The 22,621-nt window shown below is 52.6% G+C and overlaps 1 protein-coding gene across 5 annotated transcripts; it reads left to right on the top strand.

Moving 5' to 3' along the window:
* The first annotated feature begins 47 nt into the window (after positions 1–47).
* LOC122390235 (annexin-B12-like) lies at positions 48–22,310 on the top strand. 5 transcript variants are annotated; one of them, XM_043382971.1, is made up of 8 exons: positions 48–488; positions 12,752–12,928; positions 13,749–13,953; positions 14,240–14,319; positions 16,599–16,671; positions 17,279–17,452; positions 17,885–18,066; positions 21,254–22,310. In XM_043382971.1, exons 2-8 carry the CDS (start codon positions 12,821–12,823, stop codon positions 21,308–21,310), a joined length of 879 nt encoding a protein of 292 aa, XP_043238906.1. In that variant the 5' UTR covers positions 48–488; positions 12,752–12,820; the 3' UTR covers positions 21,311–22,310. The 5 variants fall into 5 exon arrangements, with proteins under 5 accessions (XP_043238906.1, XP_043238902.1, XP_043238901.1 ...); XM_043382967.1 differs by lacking the exons at positions 48–488; positions 14,240–14,319 and adding exons at positions 8,491–8,667; positions 15,506–15,585; XM_043382966.1 differs by lacking the exon at positions 48–488 and adding an exon at positions 8,504–8,667.
* The last annotated feature ends 311 nt before the right edge of the window (positions 22,311–22,621 follow it).

Here is a 22,621-nt window from a genome sequence, read left to right on the forward strand (position 1 = left end):
ATCCTAGATATCCTCAGCGATCCCAGCCTGGATATCCACCCACAACACAGCCTGGATATCTTGGCCAAACCCCTTCCTATCCCGGATCGCAGCCCTCAGGGTATCCTGGATCGCAACCTGAGACGTCATACCCGACCCCGGCTTCCTCGTCCTATCCCGTCCAGTCCAGCGGATATACTAGCCAGCCCGCTGGATATCCTAGTCAATCCACTGGATATCCTAGTCAATCCGCTGGATATCCTAGTTTATCCGCTGGTTACCCTAGTCAATCCGCTGGATATCCTAGTCAATCCGCTGGCTTTCCTAGCAAATCCAGTGTATCTTCTAGTCAGCCTGGATGTTTTTCCGGCCAGTATGGCGGATTTCCTGCACAACCGGGCGGATTCTCGGGTCGTCAGAGCTCCCGGCGCGTGCCTTCTCCCGCAGTATCCCCAGTCGGCCCGCTGTGCGCGACCTCCGCCGCTGGAGTCGCCTGGTACCGGGACAGGGTGAGTGACGAATATGTCCGATAGGTCTGAACACATCGAGTGCTCAAATATCAACAAGCATTACCGATGTTTCATTGGGCGGACTTTGCGAGTCGCGGCACTTTGAGAGTCCGGACTTGGAGTGGAAGTGGGAGTCAGAGTCGTGGTCAGGGTTGGTTTTGAATCGGCTCGAGAAAAGAGATGTCAACGCCGCAAATATTGCAAATATTAACCCGCGACGGGGGCCGTAAGTGTTGAGCAGTGAGCACCCTCTGAGGTTTTTTTCAGATATCTCAAAAAGTGCCACTGTTTTTGGCACACCTGTTCATGCGTCTTTTCCGCACATGGTGTGCAAATTTCAGACCTATGTCATTCAAGGTCAGGTCACCAGGTCACTTTGAGTGACCTCACCTCATACAAAGTTTCAACGTCTGTCATAGCTATACCGAATGGCCGATTGCTTTGAAACTTTCAGCGATTGATCATACTAACAGTATGTACAAAATTTGTATCTCGGAATTTTAATATATGTGACCTAAGGTCAGGTCAATTTTGCGACCTCCCCATTCGAGTCAATGGGAGAAAATTGAAATGTGTCTCTTCTGGACCAACGCCATTCTAAACACTTTAAAACACTGTAGTCGAATGTATTGGGTGCTTCTCCTGCATAGGCGCGGGAGCCGGGGGGGCAGTGGGGGCAGCTTGCCCCCCCAACTCTGGGGCCGTGGGGGCGGTGCCCCCACAGCTTTGAGACGGAATACCACACTTTTTTTGCAAATGTTTTCTTTTTTTGTTGAAAAATCCGAGGGGTGAAAAATAAGTGGCCTAAAACCGGTGAGAAACCTAGATTTGGGGGTACCCTAGGTTAATCTCTATTATGGTGTGCCCCCCCAGTCGGAAAGTAGTTCCCGCGCCCCTGTTCTCCTGCGACCGTTCCAACCACACTGCCAACCCTCCCGCGCGACCCGGCGCCGTTGCCACCGCGACTCGGCGCCCCCGCCGTCACATATGTAACAGGACACCCCCTTGGACACATTTGTCAGTGTCGGCTAGACGGCGTCCCCCAGGCGCGTCTGGGCCACGCGGCGTCTCAGCCGGTCACACAGAGCCACACATAACTATAAACTACACGTCCCCCTGATCTTTAAGATCACACATCTCCACGTACACACGCAATATGACACAATGCACTACATCAGACACTTACGGCACGAAATACGACACAATCAACACGAAAGACGAAATACATTACAGCAGTTAGCCGATATTATTCGGTACTACTACCCCGAAGCGTTCTGGCGGAGCCCCCACTCTTGCACTACGTCGCGGTTCAGTACTGTTCTGAGCCGGTGGCTCCTCAGAGGTCGGCTGCGGCAGCTCCACCTCTACCGAGGGATCGGTCCCACCGACCGCCGATGAATGCTCTGACGCACCGAGCGACATAGCCGGCTCACTGTCGTCCTCGATCAGGGGATCGGCCGCCGTCGGCTGCCCCGTGTGCCGGTGGCGCACGCACCTAACGTGCCACGGAGTACCGTCAACTTCGATAAGCTGGTCGGTCACGATACGTGTGACGGTGCCAGGCCGGGAAACGTCAGTACAGCGAGTCGCAGGCCCGCGGCGCCGCACCCACACCAGGTCGCCCTCCCTAAAGCCGGCTCCCCGCTCAGAGTCTGCAGGGAGAGCCGGCGGCGGCCGGTCATTGTGTCCGCCGGCGCCGGTCACCGGCAGGTCACGTCCGACACGACGGAACATGCGCCGGCGGCGGGAGCGCTCTCAGCCTGCGAGCCATCTCGGGGCGTCATATTGTAGCGGTGAAGTGATTCCGCGATGGTACATCCTTTGCGGGCTGACATCACTTTGATCGTCCGGTGATGACGCTCCACGATGCCGTTCCCGCCTGCCTCGTGCACCGCCCTGAACCGCAGGGTCACGCCCCACCTCGCCGCGAACGCTCCCATGCGGCGACCACGGAACTCAGTGGCGTTATCCAGAAGCAGTTCTGCCGGCGCCCCGTGCTCCAGGAAGACGGCTTCGAGATGAGCAGTGATCTCGGCCGCGTCTGACCGGCGCAGTCGCCGCCATATTCCATAGCGGGACGGACCACAGTCGACCACGGTCAGATAGTGATCGCCACGGTAGTGTGTGACGTCGATGGCGAGACGCTCCCAGGTCAGTTGAACGCCCAGTGACCCGTGTCGCCAGCGGGTCGGTGCCGGGTCAATTGACTGGCACACGTCACACGTCCGAATCACTGCGCGCACCGCTGGCTTAGTGGCCCACCGCTCACCGTCACGCCGCAAATACCAGAGCGTGCGCCTGACACCCTGGTGTCCAATGTTCTCGTGCACCGCTCGAATTTTTGCAGCCGTGTCGGGGTGTGTGGACTCTCCGTCCGGCGCCACTGCAGCCGCCACCGGCACCGCGCCTGTCACCGCTGCTGTCTCCTCCTCTGCCCTGCAGGCTCGAAGCCATTCCTTGGGCACGCGTGTCATTTCGTCCGCCGGATTTTCATCTGACTTGACCAGCTTGATGGTGATCGTCAACTGGAACTCAGTCACCAGCTCACGGATGATGTCCACCCGGCGGCGAATCAACATCTCGGCATGAGCTTTTGTCCGGAGACGCGACCGGCCGCTCAGTGCGTCACCGACCCACTTATGTACGGTCGCCGAGTCCGTGCGGAGATCGATGACTTTGATCCCCCACGCGATCGCCATGTTGACGCCGCTGAGCGCCGCGTCCAGCTCAGCCATATTTATATGCATGGCTGCCTTAGTCTCCGGCCGCAGCCAGCTCCCGTCCTCCACTACGCCGCCTTCCGGATCCTCCAGGACGACGCCCGAGGCGAGGCTGCTGGCGTCTGTCCATACGGTCAGCTTTTCACCCGTCAGCCTCCAGGGTCCACGGGCCGGGTCATTGGAGGTCACCCTTTCAGCCACTTGGCTGACTTGAGCGCGCAGGTCCGGGTCATCGATGGGATCATCCCAGCCCTGACTGAGAGCATTAGCCCGTCTCTTTAGCCAGGCCGCAGCTGGACGCAGCCAGCCGGCCACTGGAAGGTGGGAAACCAGCTGGCCGCACCATGCAAACAGCGCCCTGCGCGTCATCACCTCTGGCGGTGCGCCGACGGGGTTGTCCCGGCGCCACTGCAGCTCTCCCGAGCGCGAACAGCTCACCTGCAGCCCCAGCATTCGAGCGCCGTCCGCCGGGCGCTGCGGTGGCTTGCAGACAAGGCCGTACCGGGAGAAGTGCTCTGCAACCTGCTCCGCGGAGATGACGTTCTCATTCACGAGAAGGTCGTCAACGTACGGGAGAACGCCCCGGCTGACCGCCTCGTTCTGGTCAAGTATAGTCCGCACCACAGATCTCATGATGTTCGGAGCTACATTCAGCCCATATGACATGCGCTGCAGGCAGTGAAGCTGACCGCGCACTCGTACGGTGTGGTATGGCCAAAGCCGTCTGTCCAGCCGGAGCTGCATGTAGGCCTTTCTCAGATCGAGCACTGCCAATCGTGAGCCGTGCCGCCGCCAGCGACGGAGTTGCTCTGCGCACACCTCTGCGTCTGCTGTATGAGCGGTGACGTGCCTGTTGAGTTCGCGATAATCCAATACCGGCCGCACCTTGTCCTTTTGGGCTGTTCAACCGCCATCAGAGGTATCAGACCGCGCGCTGGGCCGTCCACTCGCTCGTCATATGCCTGCAGCCACCCCTCTCGAGCCCACAGTTCCAGCTCCTCGTCATAGGCTGGCCGTGCCGCGTCCGGCACTTTGTACTGGGCGACTGTATTGTTGAGGCGGTCCGGGCCCTCTCCGTCTGTCCACTTCCACGCCACCGTCCACTCGCCACTGTCTGCCGAAAACCGGGCCGTAAAATCCACGGCGTCCACTGACAGGTCCCCACGGTCCACACTGGCGGCCGGCGCCGCCCCTCTCACCGGACCCGCCCCCGTCACGGGCGCCGTCCCTGCCGCGGCCTTGGCATTGGCCGCCACCACTGCCCCATTTGTCACCGGCCCTGCCGCCGCCGTCTCGCCCTGCACCGCGGCCGCCGTTCCCACGACTTTAGGGGCCACCGTACGCACAGCTGGCGTCGCCACCGCCACCGCCGCCGTCGCTGCTGGCGGCGCCGTCTCCGTTGGCACCGCTGTCCCAGCAGCTGGCCTCGCCCCTGTCACCAGCGGCGGCACCGCCACCGCCGCCGTCGTTGCTGGCGCCGCTCCTGTCACCACCGTCGGCACCGCCGGCGCCACCGCCGTCACCGCCGGTGCCGCCGCTTCCACAGCCGGCACCGCCCCCGTCACCACTGTCGGCGCCACCGCCACTGCCGCTGCCGGCACCACTGCCGCACCAAATTCCACGCCATTGGGCATCTTCACACACACTCCGCCCAGTGCCACAATACCAGACATACCGAGCACCACGTCCATGCCCAGCGGCCGATCGGGTACGACCAGGGCCGTCAGGCTCGCCCGGTTCTCCCGGTGCTGCACGGTGATCTCAGCGATGCCCAGACAGCGCAGCGTCCCGCCGTTCACGGTCATCATGTTGACCGGGCGCGGTGACCAGTCCGAGCAGGCTCCAGCACGAACGAGTGTGTCCGTGCAGCCCGTGTCCACTAGAGCACGGCACTTACGCCCGTCCACGCTGATCCACACGACCGGAAGTGTGCGCGCTACTGATTGGGAGACGGCGCTGGCGCTGACGCGGTCTCCCGACCGTTTGGGCACCTTCTTGCGATGTGACCCACCTGGTCACATACCCAACAACGCAGCGGGGGGCGGCTGGCTCTACGCTCCGTCGGCTTACGGCGGCTTGCTCCGTCGGCCTGCTCACGGGCCGCTGCCGCCACCGTGGAGGTGCGCTCGTCACTGAGCACTGCCCGCGCCCTCGTCAGAATGCTGGCCAGGTCCAGCGCCTCTGCTCGAGTGCCGGCCCGAATCGCGCTGCGGCCGGTGTCCGGCAGTCCAGCGATGAAGGCACAAGCGAGGGCCTTTTCCGATACTCCACCGTGCAGCGTGGCCAAACGGCGCAGGTCCGCCAGATAAACGTCGGCCGACTCGCCCGGCTGCAGACGGCGGCTGGCATACGCGTCGTAGGCCGCCAGCGGGTCCATTGCGAAGGCGTCATACAGCGCGTCCCTCACGCTGTCCACGGAGCGGCGGTTCTCCTCTGGCATCTGCAGCCAGACCGCGAAGGCGCCGCCAGTCAGCCGTGCTGGGAGCACGAGCGCCAGATTCACCCCATGGTGCTTGCTCAGCACCTCGGCACGGGTAACCCACTCGACTATGTCCGCCGTTCCTTCCCCACTGAACTCAGGTATCAGCCGAGGGTCAAACGTGGCCCTTCCGCCGGACTCCGCTGCCGTCGGCGTCACACCAGCACTAGCACTCGCAGATGCCTTCACTTTAGGCATGGTGCCGAAATAGCTTGTAGATGAGTGTATTGGGTGCTCCTCCTGCGACCGTTCCAACCACACTGCCAACCCTCCCGCGCGACCCGGCGCCGCTGCCACCGCGACTCGGCGCCCCCGTCGTCACATATGTAACAGGACACCCCCTTGGACACATTTGTCAGTGTCGGCTAGACGGCGTCCCCCAGGCGCGTCTGGGCCACGCGGCGTCCCAGCCGGTCACACAGAGCCACACATAACTATAAACTACAAACACCTAGGTAATAACAAGTCAACATGACACACTGAATTGGAAAATGGCATCCGTGACCCCTTTCTATACCCCTGAGGTCATCTCAGGTCACAAATGAAGGTCAAATAGTTTTTGTTTATAACTTTTGATAGGCGCATGCTAGAGTAATGAAAATACCTCAGATGAGCTCGGGTCGACTATACGGATCGACTGGTATGCAACATGACCTTTTCCGTTCAGCTCATTAACTTAGCCTGAGGTCAAATTTTTAAAATGGCTTGTCAAGGTCAAATTATTGTGCATTCGTCGCGTCTCGATGAGAGGAGCACGATGCTGGCAAAATAAATGTCGTACAACGTTTGACCTGGGCGGTGTTTCACCGGTGATAGCAGCACGCTGCTATTCCATTTCGCGAGCTGACGTCACACTTGTGGCAGTGTTGGAGCGATGGGTTTGTTGACGTCTCCATGGAAACCCGATTTGACACGTTTAATAGCAGCGTGCTGCTGTCATCGGTGAAACACCACCCTGATGTCAAATCTGAGGACACTACAGAATCACCCTGGAAAGGGCTGTCGAATGCGCGGCGCTCTAGCTCTATTGGTTCCCGAGTTATGCGCCGGGTTTTCGAAAACTGTTGAAATAGGCAAAATTTGACCTTTAACGGCCTCTGGTGACCTGACCTTTGACCTGACCTTAAAAAATGACCAAGTGTTTTCTTCCTTATTTTTGACGCTATTTCGAATGCCACTTACTGCGTGTCGCTACTCGCTACGTGGCCCAGGAGCCGCGTTAGACGGGGTGGGGGTGTTCAGATACTCCCCCCCCCCCGGCTCGGCGCGGAACTTGCCCTGTACCGGCCCGGCGCGGGCTAACCCGCGCCCGGCTGGGGGTCCTGGATTTCCACGCCCTGCTGGGGGGGGGTGTTTGAACACCCCCCCTTCTAACTCGGCTCCTGGGCCACGTAGCGATACGCGGAAAGCGGCGTTCGAAAGAGCGTCAAAAATAATGAGGAAATCACTTCGGTCAATTTTTTGGTCAGGTCAAAGGTCAGGTCACCAGAGGTCATTGAAGGCAAATTTTCGCCGATTTCCAGGTCGAATGTCGAAAATTTCCAAGAAGCCAACGCATAACTCGGGAACCAATAGAGCTACAGCGCCGCGGAAAAGCGCATTCCATAGCCCTATTAACGCCCTTTCTGAGTAATTTTCTCAGATTTGACCTAACGTCAACGGTTTTGCCTGCAGGGGGCAAAAACTGCAAAAATAGCCGATTTTTTCGGAAACAGTTTTTCTGCAATAACTTTTGACCCAAGCATTGTACGAGCTTACTTTTACCGGCATCGTGTTCCTCTCGTCAAGACGCATCGAACGAACTATAATTTGACCTTGAAAGGTCAACTTGAAAATTTGACCTCAGGTCAAGGTCATGACCTGACCGGAAAGGGTCATGTTGCATATCAGTCGATCCGTATCGTCGAGCTGAACACATCTAAGGCGTTTTCATCGCTCTGGCATGCCTCTATCAAAAGTTATTTGCGAAAAACTGTTAGATACCATTCGTGACCTAAGATGACCTCAGGGCATAAACAGGGGTCACAGACACCATTTTCATGTTCAGTGTGTCTAAACAACTTGTAATTCAGTGTTTGGGAGTGTTTATAATGTCTTTCGTCCAAAACAGGCGCATTTCAATTTTCTCCCATTGACTTATAATGGTGAGGTCGCAAAATTGACCTGACCTTAGGTCATCGATATCAAAATTCTGAGATATACATTTTGTACATGCTAATGCTCTTAGCAATCGCTGAAAGTTACAAAGCGATCGGTCACTCGGTGTAGCTATGACAGACATTGAAACTTTTTATGAGGTGAGGTCACTTCGAGTGACCTGGTGACCTGACCTTGAATGACCTTGGTCTGAAATTTTCTCAACATGTGTAGAATTGATGTATGATAAGGTGTACCAAAAACGGCGGCGCTCCGCGCCGCCGTTTTTGAGATATTCGCGAAAAACCACAGGGGGGGTGTTCAAACACCCCCCCCCCCCAGCAGGGCGCGGGCTAATAAGCCGCACGTGCTTTATGAGTCACACTAAACATTGTGACAATAGTCGAGTCCAATATTACATTAGTCGTACGTAATGTCCTTGTTATACCGCCTTGAATCATCCCAATATACGCACCTCGAGCCGTCGAGCCGGAGATTGGCCTACACGAGTGACTCAGACACCTAATGACGTCACACCGTGCGTCAAGATGACGTCAAACATATGACGTCACATTAAGGTCACCGGACTTCACCGACCGCCACTCTCACCGGCTTGGCTTGGCCGGCCGATCACCGTGTGGGGCCGGCGTTGCCAAAGCCACAGCCTGATACCGTGGGATCGGTGCTGACGTGCGGGCTGGCGGCTGCGCGCTGCGCTAACGTTGGGCAAACAGAGCCTCTCATCAGACGAGTCTGAGAGATAGTGCGGCGCTCGCTGGGAGTGTGATAAGACGCCGCCGTTAGTGATTTTTGAGACATAGTTCGCGGGATCACCATGGCTCAGGTGAGGCAGAGGGAGAGAGGGAGGAAGCAGAGAGAGGCGGTGTGCTTTGGCCCCGCCCCAAACAGTGTCTCGTGGCTGTCGTGTGCCGCCTCGCTCACGTCGGCGGGGCGGGGCGACCGGTAGCGGCGGCGGCGGCTTGGGACTCCCGCGATGGTGCGAGCAGCTTATAAGTCAGATACATGATAGGTAGGTAAGGCATCTGATAAACGACAAAGTTTACGGAATTTGGATAAGGAAGGTGTATAAGGAAGGTGCTCGCTGTACGATTAGCGAGTAAGTGGCGGTGTCAGCTGGGGAGGTTACTTCATCACACACATATGTGAGGGCGATGGCTCATGCTATGCCGGGTGACAGCCCGAGCCCCCACCTGTTGCACAATCACTTATCGCACCAAGTTTGTGGTGAACACTCGGGGGCGAGACGGAAATACTCGAGTGGACAAATCGGGGGGACGTTAACTCAATTCCACCACATAAACGTCACATGGATAACATTATTGATCGATGACGGGTCCCGTGTGTGTGTGTGGGGGGGGGAGGGGAGGGGGCGCTGGCCGCTGTCAGGTTCCGGTGAAAGCGGCCGTTGATGACCTGTTGATGGTCGGGTCACTGTCAATTTTTACCCACGCTGTGTGGGACGGCACTTTACTCTCACTTATCACGGCGCGTCCGGCGTGCGTCCCGACCTGTAGAAAAATGGCGCGTGTTTGTTTATTGGAACTGTAGCATGCAGTAGCGGCGCTCGGCGGAACACCTTCAATTAAAGGGGGGCACTGCCGACTTTTGGTCCCATTCTTTCCATGCAACGCCCATAGGGCTAATGTTAAGATGCCAAAATCAAAGGGGGGCACGGTGCCCCGGTGCCTTCCCCGTTCCGCCGCCTATGCTAGCATGGCTGTATTTTACTGATGAAAGAGAAGTAGCAAATAATAGAAATAGACCTATGTTTATACAGAAAAGCAATCGTTTGCGTTCGGGTGCGTTGAGCACTTGAATGAAGAACTCAACTTGCTTATTACGGAGCGAGCGAAGCGAGCGTAGTCTTTCCTTAGATTAACGGAAATTTCTGAGTATGAGCGGCCGGCCGGCCGGCCGGCCGTGGTCACGATTCTGCGACGCTTATATCTCAGCAACCACTTGACCGATTTACACGCGGTAATTTTTGTAGGGTAGCTTCGTTCCTTCTACCAAGTATTGGACTATTCCCGATGCATGTGGGTGACCCCTTATGCACGTGCCACGTGCAAAACGAAGAGGTGTCCGTTTTGTAATTATTGCAATATCTCGGTAACTACTTGGCCGATTGCGCTGAAAGTTGGCATGTAGGTAGGCACCTACTAGGCACTGCATATCCATGTGCCAGAGTTGGGGTGCTGCTGCACGTGCGCACGTGCAGGGGTCGTTTCCAGATCTCGAGAACGGCTGGACCGATGGCGCTCAGATTTGGCACATGGTTAGGGACCGGTTAGTAGGGTGCCGTGCAAAAGTCAGTTTGGACCCATTTTGCACGTGCGCACGTGCAGGGTGCCGCTTCCAGATCTCGATAACGGCTGGGCCGATTGTGCTCAAATTTGGCACGTCGCTAGAGACCGGTTAGTAAGGTGCCGTGCACAAGTCAGCTGGAGGTACCCCGTCGAAATTTCGCACGTGCAAGGCCCACCCTCTCGCTCGCTCCGTTAGTCGCCCCAAAAGGCGTTATACTGGTAGTTACTGTGTAAAGATCATGACTCCCACCACACAGATCATGACTCCCAACTCTCACCACGCACCTCCAGAACGTGCCCCCTCCCCTCAAAAAACAACAAAACACGGGCCGTCCCGTGTTTCGGGGTACGTTTTAATGTGTTCTGCATTAGTCCGATGCTGTGTGATGTGTTTTTGTGCGCTTTCTTTCTAAAGAGGGTGACCTTGACCGATCACGGCGGTAAGACTTCAGAGGGCAACATTCACGTCTGACGTTAGGTAATAAGTGCCTGCCAAGTGTTGACTTAGAATCAGATATCTGCGGAACATTGCGGCTAATCTGTTTCGCAGTGGCTTGTATGAAAATGTTTGATTAAAGCAACGAAATCAAATGCATCTTAGGGCAAATTCGTTACCCACAAACACTTAACCCGCGCCCTGATGGGGGGCCATTTTGGCCCCCCTTGTGGTTTTTCTTAAATAGCGAGAAAACGGCGGCGCGCAGCGCCGCCAAATTTTGGGTACCTTACCGGGCATCAATTTGACACCTTCACACAAAATTTCAAGTCACAGGTCACCTCAGGTCAGGAGTTATTGAGGTCAAACTGAGGTCATGTTCGAGCAAAAATGAGCAAAAAACATGACATCTTGAAACGCTCACCAATTCTATAGTTAACAAGCAATTTTAAAGTTCTTTATGTGGTTGTGTAGAGAAAAGACGGCGCTACAAAACTGCTATCTCGGATTTTCGAAATTTTGGGATTTTGACCCCCAAAAATCAAAAAAATTGATTTTTTTAGAAAAACTCAAAAAATTTCCAATTTTTGTCGAATTTCGAAAAACGGAAAATATGTGATAGTCCCTACGCTCTTCGATATACATACCAAATTTTAGATCGATACCTCTTTTTTTGGCCAAGTTATAGCAAAAAAACTGTTAAAAATTTATGACGTCAAATTTTTGAACTCAATTTTTAGCAATTCTAGACCTCGTAGCGCAAAACGGAGACCACCATTGAACTCCCCGTGACGAGCTGCATCGAATCGATACCCATTTTAAGCAAAAATATCAACTTTGAAATTTGACCTAAGTTGACCTGACTTTGACCTGACCTTGACCTGACCTTGACCAAAACGTGACCTAAGCTGGCCCTAAAGTCTGTCTGACCCACATAATCGCATTTGTCATGTAAAATGGACCATAAAACATGTATCACACGACACTTTCATATTGTGACCCCCCAGTGACCTGACCTCTGTGACCTGACCTGGTATCAGTGACCTCAAATAGCAAAACATGTGTTTGAAGAACATTTCTCCACCGATGATTTTCAATGAAATGCGTTTTACTCGATTTTACAACGCATTTCTTGAAATGCCTGAAAACGGTGAAAATTCGACCTTTGACCTGACCTGTGACGTCATCGGTTTGACCGAGGTCAATGAAATTGGGTCACAAGGTAGTTCCCCGTTGGGGCTATCCAACACCGTTTACCGCTTGTCGCTATGTTGCGTGGTTCTCGAGATCTGAGGGGGGGGGGGCAAAATGGCCCCCCCCCCATCAGACCACGTTGCTCGGCAGACCCCATCTGGGCGCGGGTTAAACAGGTAGGTACCTACTTATCGTGTTTTACCGCCGTCTCCATCGACGGAAATATTTGGTTTTTAGGAAAAAAGTTCCAATTAATTGACAAATGTTAAATATCATAATAATTTTACAAAGCTAAATACTTAGTAGGCCCTAGCAAGCGCTTAGTACGTAGATACGTGCGTTGGTTTAACAGCCCCAAACCTGATCACCAGTTGCTGGGTCACCAGTCCCGTTCATCCCGAACCTACCGCAGTCGATGTTTGTACCGACACGATCAGTCGGCCATTGTTTTGGGCTACGTCATACAGAGAGAATTGATGGAAAATGAAAGAAAATGTACTGTCATGGGGTTCCGATATTTATGAAAATGACTCACTAACCTAACATGCATGACGTCAGCACTGTCCGATAAAAACACTTCAACCTCAAACTACCTCAGATAAAACAATTCGTCATGCATATTACATAGATTGCTACATACGCAGCATTTTCTCACATGACACTATTGAACTTATCGAACAGTAGACAGCGATCTTTAGAAATGACTCACCTTGAAGGGACGTCCCGACGTGACCTTCGTCCAGTGGCGCGCCTCCGTCAAGCTGACAATTGACACATGACTTAAACTTGATCTGACCTGACTTCCCTCAGCTCCAAGGCTCCATCAGACCAGCGACCGGCCTTGACCCGATCTGACCTGACGTGACTTGGCCTGACCCCTGCCCTCAGCTGCAGGGCACCATCAGGCCGGCTGCCGGCTTTGACCTTATCTGACCCGACCTGACGTGACCTGACCTGACCCCTGCCCTCAGCTGCAGGGCACCATCAGGCCGGCGGCCGGCTTTGACCCGGCCTCGGACGCCCACGCGCTCCGGAAGGCCATGAAAGGCCTCGGAACGGACGAGAAGGCCATTATTGAGGTTCTGTGCCGGCGCAGCAACGCGCAGCGGCAACAGATCAGCGTCCAGTACAAGAGCGGCTACGGAAGGGTGAGCCACAGCGGGTTAGGGCGTTTGTTTTTACATGTTTTTGTGTTTGTGTCCGCTTGTTAGTTTGTTTGCGTTTGCTTACGTACATTTGTCATGTGATGACAAATATGTATTGTTAAAAACTTCTCACGCACTGTTCTTTAAGACGCGACATAAATAAGATATTCCTTATGCTCTTATAAAAATGGTTTATGAATTATGCTTGTTTCAAACGTAATACGTATGCGAAATGATTCAATGTGGATGGCTCAGTGCAGATACGTTTATGATAACGGCTAATGGGACTTCGATGAGCTTATTCTGAATAATTTATCTGACCCAGCGCTGAAGTAAGAACATTTCCTTTTGCAGCCCACCTGACGCACCCGGTACCCCTAACCCTCCCGCATCTTCAGGACCTGATCAAGGACGTTCCTTTGGGCTCACCCTGCCGTACCCCTAGCCCTTCCCCAACTCCAGGACCTGAACCTGACGCACCTCTAACCCTTCCCCTACTCCAGGACTAAAACCTGACGCACCCCTAACCCTCCCCAACTCCAGGACCTGAACCTGACGCACCCCTAACCCTCCCCCAACTCCAAGACCTGATCAAGGACTTTCCTTTGGGCTCACCCTGCCGTACCCCTAACCCTCCCCAACTCCATGACCTGAACCTGACGCACCCCTAACCCTCCCCCAACTCCAAGACCTGATCAAGGACTTTCCTTTGGGCTCACCCTGCCGTACCCCTAACCCTTCCCCAACTCCAGGACCTTATGAAGGACCTGAAGTCGGACCTTACAGCCCACCTGACGCACCCCTAACCCTTCCCCAACTCCAGGACCTGCTCAAGGACCTGAAGTCTGAGCTGGGCGGAAAGTTTGAGGACGTGATCCTGGGCCTGATGATGCCGCCGTACGAGTTCCTGGCCTACCAGCTGCACAAGGCGATGGCGGGCGCCGGGACGGACGAGGATGTCCTCTTTGAGACGCTCTGCACCCACAGCAACGCCGAGATCCGCGCCATCCGCGACACCTACCAGAAAAGTACGCGGTAAAATGATCGAATTTGTTATTATTGCGTAATAACGTATGCTTAACTTGTGGTGTGATAGCTACCGATTGTGCTATGGTCTTCATTTGAACCGTTAATGAGTGTTTGGGATGAGTCAAACTGGGTTCTGTATTTTCTTTAATGATTTTCGTTTTACCTAATCAGATTGCCATATTGTTTCAATGTTGGAAATTATTTTTAAACGTTATATCGCTTAACCATGTCGCAGCTCTTGATTGTAGTTTATAAAGGTTATATGTAGCTGTGATATATTTTCAGTGTATAACCGTGACCTGGAGCGCGATGTAACCAAAGAGACCAGTGGCCATTTCAGGAAAATACTCGTAGCTCTGCTGCAGGTAAGATGTGATCTTTTCCTGCTGCCAATTCCGCACCCCGCTGCCCGGCCTTTTAGAGGGTAGAGCTGGGCAAGTACCTAATACCGTGAGCCCAGTGCTAACAAGTACTTGCTACATCACTGACATTGTACAGGTACTTAACCAGCGTCGGAACACAGCTGGGGTTTCCGTAATACTGCTCAAAGCTACCTGTGGATGCACGTAATGAAGCGTGATGTCCTTTATGCTTCTGATGCGGTACCTACATCCGATCAATTTTTGTTCTAAGTAGACCACATAGCCTTTGCAGAAGTACCTACAACCCACGGAAGTAAAGACGACCCACTTAGGTAGATTCTATGCTTGTTATTGCGAACCCTATAGCGCACTACTTATTTCATTAGTTTTTTATGCGTAATTGCATAACTACATAACTACTAGGTATATGCATTGCAGTGCGTGCTATTACGTGGAGTACCGAAAACGGAAACCTCTAAGGTACTAAAATGCGCAAAAGGGATGGTATTCAGCGCAGACCGCCCACCCAAATGTTTCTTCAGTTGCATTAAAATCTTACACCCATTGACCAACATCGAGCATGAAACAGGCGCCTTGCGGGTATTTTCGGCTAAATCCGCTAACACAAGGGCCACGGATAGTTCGGTTAGTGGAACCCGCAACATTAGTTGGGTGGCTTGGCTCTGTGCTCGGTTATGCGGTCATGTCATTTTTAACCTCCATCTCAAGGGCTACGGTCCCTAATCTACGGTATTTACACTCTTCCTTCCACTGCCTGCCTATACCGTTATTGCCACCTCTCTTTCTGTCTTCTTCTTCCGTCCGAGTAACAGCTTATCTCGTGCTACCCAAACTCCTTTCTCTAGACTACTCCCCCCCTCTCTCTCTCTCTCTCTCTCTCTCTCCTCTAACCTTCTCTTTTTTATTTGTCTTCTTAACTCTTCCTGTCCATTCTGCCCGAATCACGGTCAACTCCTTCTTTTGTTATCATAGCTACCGTTTCACTCGAATTCCCTCTAGCTCTGTTCTCCATTCTCTTCCTCCTTCCTCTCCGTCTCTCCCGTCTTCCCTCCATGGGGCCGGCTGCGGGGTGCGGAGGGCTGCTCTCTCTCTCTCTCTCTCTCTCTCTCTCTCTCGCTCGCTCTCTCTCATCCTGCCCTCTCTCCCACCCCGTCTCTGTGTCCTGCAGTGTACGGCAGGTCGCTGGAACAGGCGGTACGCTCCGAATCCAGCGATCACTTCAAACGACTTCTTACCGCCGTACTTCAGGTAGGTTAGCACGGGCCGGGGTCGGAATTTGGCGGCCTTGACCCATCTGGCTGGTCGAGTAGGATGTGAACCCCGATCGACTCATAAGTGTTCTGTTTTCACGGAACTAATCCTGTTCCAAGCTCAAGAGTATCTAGCCGTTTAGGATACAAGAAAACTGACTTTTCTTGAGCATGCGTATTGTCGAGCGGTTGATCCTAACTGATAGTAGTTAGTAGGTATCTTACCTACCTATTTCAAAAATCTTTGAAGATATTCGTTGACTCAACCTGGAACGTTAGGTAGTTTCTTGCGGCATATATTTAACTCTCTCTTCAGCGTCCGCTGAGCCTCAACTCAATCCAGTGTCCCGAGCTCGCATCACGTAGACCAGACCTCTACGACTCTACGACGCTTCCGACAAAACGCTAAAGGCCCCTAGTTTCTACCTGTCTCACGTATTTGAACAGCTGTGATCATCCGTGATCCACTTGATAAAATGCATGCGCTCCCAAAAGCAAACTGTGAGGCATAACCATCAACTAACCCAACTAGAAAAGCTTCATTCATAAATCATAGCTGAAGTAGGAACCTGCCTAACCTATACACATGATTCTAATGGCAATAGTGTGGGCTATGGACTATGGTCTCTTTGAAATAGTTCATCGGGCAGCATGCCGGGGGCGTAACCGTACTTTCGGATTTCCTGCTCACATTTCGTCGTTGTGCGTGGAATTTCGCTTGTAATGCGTGGAATGTTGCATGTGTGCATGTAGGTAATCGACTCTCTTGGCTTTGTTTATGAATTAAGGCAGTGAAACATATTGTAGTTGTCGTATGCCACAAATAGATTCAGTGTCTCGTCCTCCGCACATGGCTCCTATTTTATTCATATTTTTACTATTTTAGTCGAAAAGTAATTTTTTCACAAATAGGAAACGAGTTGTTATACATAGTATTTATTGTGTACAACATTGTTTTCCGATGAAAGCAGCACTTGTTCACTGATTTCCGTTGACCTTCTGTGACCCCAGGCCAACCGCGATGAGTCGGGTCAGGTCGACCAGGCGAAGGCTGCCAACCAGGCCCAGGCCCTCTACAAGGCTGGTGAGTGAGCGCCCTTTACACCCTTTGACACGGTATCGTCACCGCCTGCCGATATTGATCTGCCATTTTTAGTCATATGTGTTGTGCTGGATGTGCTATCGTCGGTGTGATAAGGCGGCAGGCTCAATCTAAATCGGTTTTGGTCCTTATGCGTTTACCGTGCCCTCTCTACCCCAGATGTTGTTGAAAACGTTGCTCAGACGGGTGACTTTTGGCGGTGAACATTATCACTGTCAGTTCTATAGTCTAAATCGGCTAAATCGGCTGAGTCTAAATCACTTTTAAGAAAAGCTGTCCATGAGCATTGAGCATCAATCGGTACCGCCCAGTCTATAACAAACTGTATTTTTGAGGTTCACAAAATCACGCTCACGGTTGTTAGCTGTCGATAGGTTCTTGAAAGAAACTGAAAGTGACAATTACTTAGACGGCGTATCGCTGGTACAAATAAAACCCGACACGTGACTGCAGATTATTCAGTCGCGTTTAACATCGCCACACTGTTTTTCACCACCCAGCTACAGTGATTACCTCTGATGGCCGACTACTGATGACGCGTCTTCCGACGCACATTAACGCATTCACGCACATTTTCTCCCCCCGACAGGCGAGAAGAAGATGGGCACAGACGAGGAGACGTTCAATGTGATCCTGGTCACCCAGAACCCTGCCCAGCTGCAGGCCATAATGGCAGAGTACGAGAAACTCAGCAAGAAGGGTCTCATCAAGGCGATCGAGTCGGAAACCAGCGGGGATTACCGACAGGCGCTGCTGGCTATTGGTGAGACTGGGGTTTATAGACAGGCACTGCTGGCTATTGGTGAGACTGGGGTTTATAAACAGGCGCTGATGGCCCCGGGATTATAACACAGGTGCTGTAGGTCATTGGTGATACTGGGATTTATAAACAGGCACTGCTGGCTGGCCATTTGGCGAGGCAATGTGGGTATGGCCACGTCTTATATTAGCTGTGTCTGTGGGTTGTGATAGATATGGACCAGTTCCCTGCGTCAAAGGGCCGGGTGTGGTGCTAAATGTTTCGTACGGCTTTTGTTGAATAATCGAATGATTTGTATGATAGCATTAGCGTCTATGATATATTGGTTCGAGTAGTTTATCCACCGACAGTTTATTCATAATGTCTCCTCTATGTATCAGCTCCCCGGACCGCATTTGCTGAGTGCTTTAAGACCACACTCCCTCCTGCCTACAGTGAAGAGCTCCCTGAACCGCACTGCCTACTTCGCCGAGCGGCTGTACGACACAATGAAGGGCCTGGGGACGCGCGACAACGACCTCCTGAGGCTCATCATCTGTCGGGCCGAGTACGACCTAGCAAACATCAAACAGGAGTTCCTGAAACTCTACGGCAAAACTCTGGAGAAGGCTGTGTCGGTGAGTCGCACGGCGGCAGACAAAGCAAGCCTCTGGTACCCGGAGGGGGGGGGGGGGTAAAGTAAGGTGTGTGTGTGGGGGGGGGGGAGAAGGAGTTGAGACAAACCTGGGACATACTAGACACACTGGATTGGCTTTGTGGCGTGGGCTGTAGACTTTAGCACTTGTATAATTGACTCTGAGACCATTTAGCAGGTCGGCGTGGTAGGTTACAGGTCAGGTTGCACGTCAGAGTTTTAGCCTTGATTAGCACAGAAACCGCGATGATGCAGCATTTCTTTTGACAGAGAGGTGCATATATTTTTCACTTTGTTTGGTTTGAGCGCTGTAGAATCTTCATCAGAGCCCTGGGTTAATCAATCTACTATTATAAATCTTAAAAAGTCCGCCGCCGCCGTCGGGGTTACGCAGTCGGCGTTACTCCCAAAAACGCCTATTGCAAAGCCGTCGATTGAACCACGAGGGTGAAATTTTCACGACTCGTGGGTCACGTCAATCAACAGGTCGTATTAAATTTTGGGCACGATGCGGCCGGGGGTGCGCCCGTGGCGCGTGCTCATGTGCGGCATGGGGTTAGCATTAGAATCGCGACCGGCGCCGAGCAGAGGGCACGTGCTTTAGGCTCAGTTGTTCGCTTAAAACTGAGTGAAAAGCATCAGAGCCGGGAGGTCGTTGAACTTTGACAATGAATACCGGCGCCGGGCACCGCTCGCCAAGGGGATCACCAGTAAATACAATAAATTTGTTTTTGCAATATCTCAGCCGTTTCTGGGCCGATTTAGCTGAAACTTGGACTGTTGGTGGTAGTGTAGTTTAGGGTAGGGTAGGGTAGGGTAGGGTAGGGTAGGGTAGGGTAGGGTAGGGTAGGGTAGGGTAGGGTAGTGTAGGGGTAGGGTAGGGTAGGGTAGGGTAGTGTAAGGGTAGGGTAGGGTAGGGTAGGGTAGGGTAGGGTAGGGTAAGGGTAGGGTAAGTGTAGGGTAAGGGTAGGGTAGGGTAGGGTAGGGTAGGGTAGGGTAGGGTAGGGTAGGGTAGGGTAGGGGTAGAGGTAGGGGTAGGGTAGGGGTAGGGTAGGGTAGGGTAAAGTAGGGTAGGGTATGGTAGGGTAGTGTAAGGGTAGGGTAGGGTAGGGTAAGGGTAGGGTAGGGTAGGGTAGGGCAGTGTAGGGGTAGGGTAGGGTAGGGTAGGGGTAGGGTAGGTAAGGGTAATTTAGGTGTAGGGTTAGGGTAGGGTAGGGTAGGGTAGGGTAGGGTAGGGTAGTGTAAGGGTAGGGTAGGGTAGGGTAGGGTAGGGTAGGGTAGGGTATGGTAGGGTATGGTAGGGTATGGTAGGGTAGTGTAGGGGTAGGGGTAGGGTAGGGTAGGGTAGGGTAGGGTAGGGTAGGGTTGAATTGAGTAAAATCCTAACTTACAAAGGACTCGAACAACTCGCATGCATCACCATCATACTTTACAGTTCAATTAAAAGCAGTTACCCAGTTCTTCACAAATAATACCAATAAAAATGCAAGCTTCTACACCCAAACTAATGCATCCGTTAATCATACATATCAAAACATACAGTTATCGCGTAAACCTGTACCTCTAGTCTATATTATAAATCCTAAAAAGTCCGCCGCCCACGCCGTCGGGGTTACTCCCTAAAAGGCTTATTACGGCGCCATCGATTGACGCAGGATGGTGAAATTTTTACCAGTCGTGGGTCACGTAAAAAAACAGGTCGTATTAAATTTTGGGCACGATATGGCTGGGGGTGCGCCCGTGGCGCGTGCTCATGTGCGCCATAGGGTTAGCATTAGAATCGGCAAAAACAGGCTATTGCTCGGAAATGGTAAGGGCTACGGGGGTGAAATTTTCATGCCAAGTCGAGCGCGTGCACTCATTTGTCGTATTAAATTTTCGACGGTGTGGGTTCAGCGGTGTGCACGTGGTGGGGCCGCGACCGGCGCCGAGCAGAGGGCACGTGCTTTAGGCTCAGTTGTTCGCTTGCAGAACTGAGCGAAATCAGAGCCGGGAGGTCGTTGACCTTTGACAACGAAGGCCGACACAAGGCACCGCTCGCCAAGGGGATTCGCCAGTAAATACAATTAATTTGTTCTTGCAATATCTCAGCCGTTTCTGGGCCGATTTAGCTGAAACTTGGTAGTGTAGGGTATGGTAGGGTAGGGTAGGGTAGGGTAGGGGTAGGGTAGTGTAGGGTAGGGTAGGGTATGGTAGGGTAGGGGATTGTAGGGTAGGGTAGGGTAGGGGATTGTAGGGTAGGGTAGGGTAGGGTAGGGTAGGGTAGGGTAGGGCTAAGGTAGGGTAGGGTAGGGTAGTGTAGGGGTAGAGTAGGGTAGGGTAGGGTAGTGTAAGGTTAAGGTAGGGTAGGGTAGGGTAGGGTAGGGTAGGGGATTGTAGGGTAGGATAGGGTATAGGGTAGGGGATTGTAGGGTAGCGTAGGGTAGGGTAGGGTAGGGTAGGGGTAGGGTAGGGTAGGGTAGTGTATGGGTTGGGGTAGTGTAGGGTAGTGTAGGGGTAGGGTAGGGTAGGGTAGGGTAGGTAGGGTAGGGTAGGGTAGGGATTGTAGGGTAGGGTAGGGTAGGGTAGGGTAGGGTAGGGTAGGGGATTGTAGGGTAGGGTAGGGTAGGGTAGTGTAGGTTAGGGTAGGGTAGGGTAGTGTAGGGGTAGGGTAGGGTAGGGTAGGTTAGGGTAGGGTAGTGTAGGGGTAGGGTAGTGTAGGGGTAGGGTAGTGTAGGGGTAGGGTAGGGTAGTGTAGGGTAGGTTAGGGTAGGGTAGTGTAGGGGTAGGGTAGGGTAGGGGTAGGGTAGGGTAGGGTAGGGTAGGGTAGGGTAGGGTAAGGTTAAGTTAAAAAAGGACCTAACCAACAAAACACTTGAACACCCCGCACCTATCACCAACCCTTACAGTTTAATTAAAAACGGCTACCCAAATCTATCCAAATAATACATCTAAAAATACAAATCAATCCCTCAAACCAATGCACCCGTAACATAACATAAATCAAAACATACAGTTATCGCGTAAACCTGTACCTCTAGTAAGCATAAACAGCCAACAGGTAACTAGTTATTTCCGTGTTGTGATGTTCATTAGCAGGCACAAACACGACACTTCCATCTTCAGACTGCTCTGCTGACTTGGCCTCAGCAGCGGCTCATAGACTGACGTTCTCCTACTCCCTGTTACAGAGTGAAACGTCGGGCGACTACAAGAAGGCCCTAATAGCCATCATCGAAGGCAACTGATTGATGTCACCGCGAACCCTGGGCGGCATATTCTGAACGCCTCGATGGAACTGTATGGGGGCGCCTACCCGATCCAGAGAGGTTGGTAGACCACCAGAGATGGTGGGCGGTATCGCTTCACCTGTTCGTTGAAGCAAGGTCGTGTTATGAACAGTGCGTATCTGTCTAGCGCTAGCGGCCAAGGGACTGGCTAATTCGCTGAACAGGGGTACAGCTTTCTATCAATGGGATGGATGAGCAGGTTTTTGTATTGCTTTCTCGTTTTTACAACGATATGGCGCGTCATATTTTTCAAAGTTATTTGGTGGTAGGTTTAGGTCTTTGAACAATGTGAAGACCAATGAAACTTGGTAGACATCTAGCAAGCCGATTAAAGCATATGGCTTGATTTTTTTTAACTACTTAACTATTTACGTGTTACAGTGGGGTTAAGGTGACTCCACAATGGATGCCCAATTGAGGTTTTCTATGACTATTTATGTACTTCCAATGTTCTCCCAACTCTATCTACTCATTGAAGATGCTTGCCAATGGAATTGGTTTTACGAAATATGTAACTATGTGCTATTATATGGATGATTTCTGCGTGGGGTGTGTCACGTGCTAATGCCCAATCCTTTAGGATCATGGTAAAATGGTACAACTTGTTACCTTGTGAGTTCTAGTAACAGTGGCCCTGGGAGCTGTACCTTAGCCGGGGCGATACGACTCAAAAGTACACCGGTGTCATCAGTGCTTCAAACCTCAATCTCCAATTCTACATTATCTACAATATCTCCATCAAGACACAGCATGTCATACTACAACTACATGGTGTGTTTCGGCTTCTGTCCTCTTAATGCGCTATTTAGCCTGTGGTTTACCTCTTTATCTGGCGTTACTATCCGAATGTGCGCGTGATGTTGCAGTGTTCAGCTGTGAAGATCGTGCCACGCTTGTGACTGCTGCCTTCTATGGTCTGAATGTCCTGTTATTGATGTTCAATACAGTGACCACGATACGTTATGCTTCAGAAACTGATGGTGTGTTGAGTGTTGACCTCGTCGGTCGTTACGAAAGGACCGGGCTTGGGTGTGTGCAGAGCGTCATTATTCCATCGCTCTGGCCACCAGACCTCCGTGCGGTCTAGTGGAAAAGACATCAGTTTCGCAACGCGGTGGTAGCGAGTTCGTGGCTGTGTAGTTCCAGGTCGTTTGACCGGTGTTTCCCGCACGCCCGTCCAGTACATAGTTAATCAAGGTCTTAGGAGTTCGTGTTATACCCTCCGTACAGTCCGTACGGTCCGTCCGTACGGTGCCCGTACACCGTCTT

This window comes from Amphibalanus amphitrite, unplaced genomic scaffold, assembly GCF_019059575.1.
Source record: "Amphibalanus amphitrite isolate SeventyFive unplaced genomic scaffold, NRLGWU_Aamphi_draft 000387F_arrow, whole genome shotgun sequence".
Taxonomy (NCBI): Eukaryota; Metazoa; Arthropoda; class Thecostraca; order Balanomorpha; family Balanidae; genus Amphibalanus; species Amphibalanus amphitrite.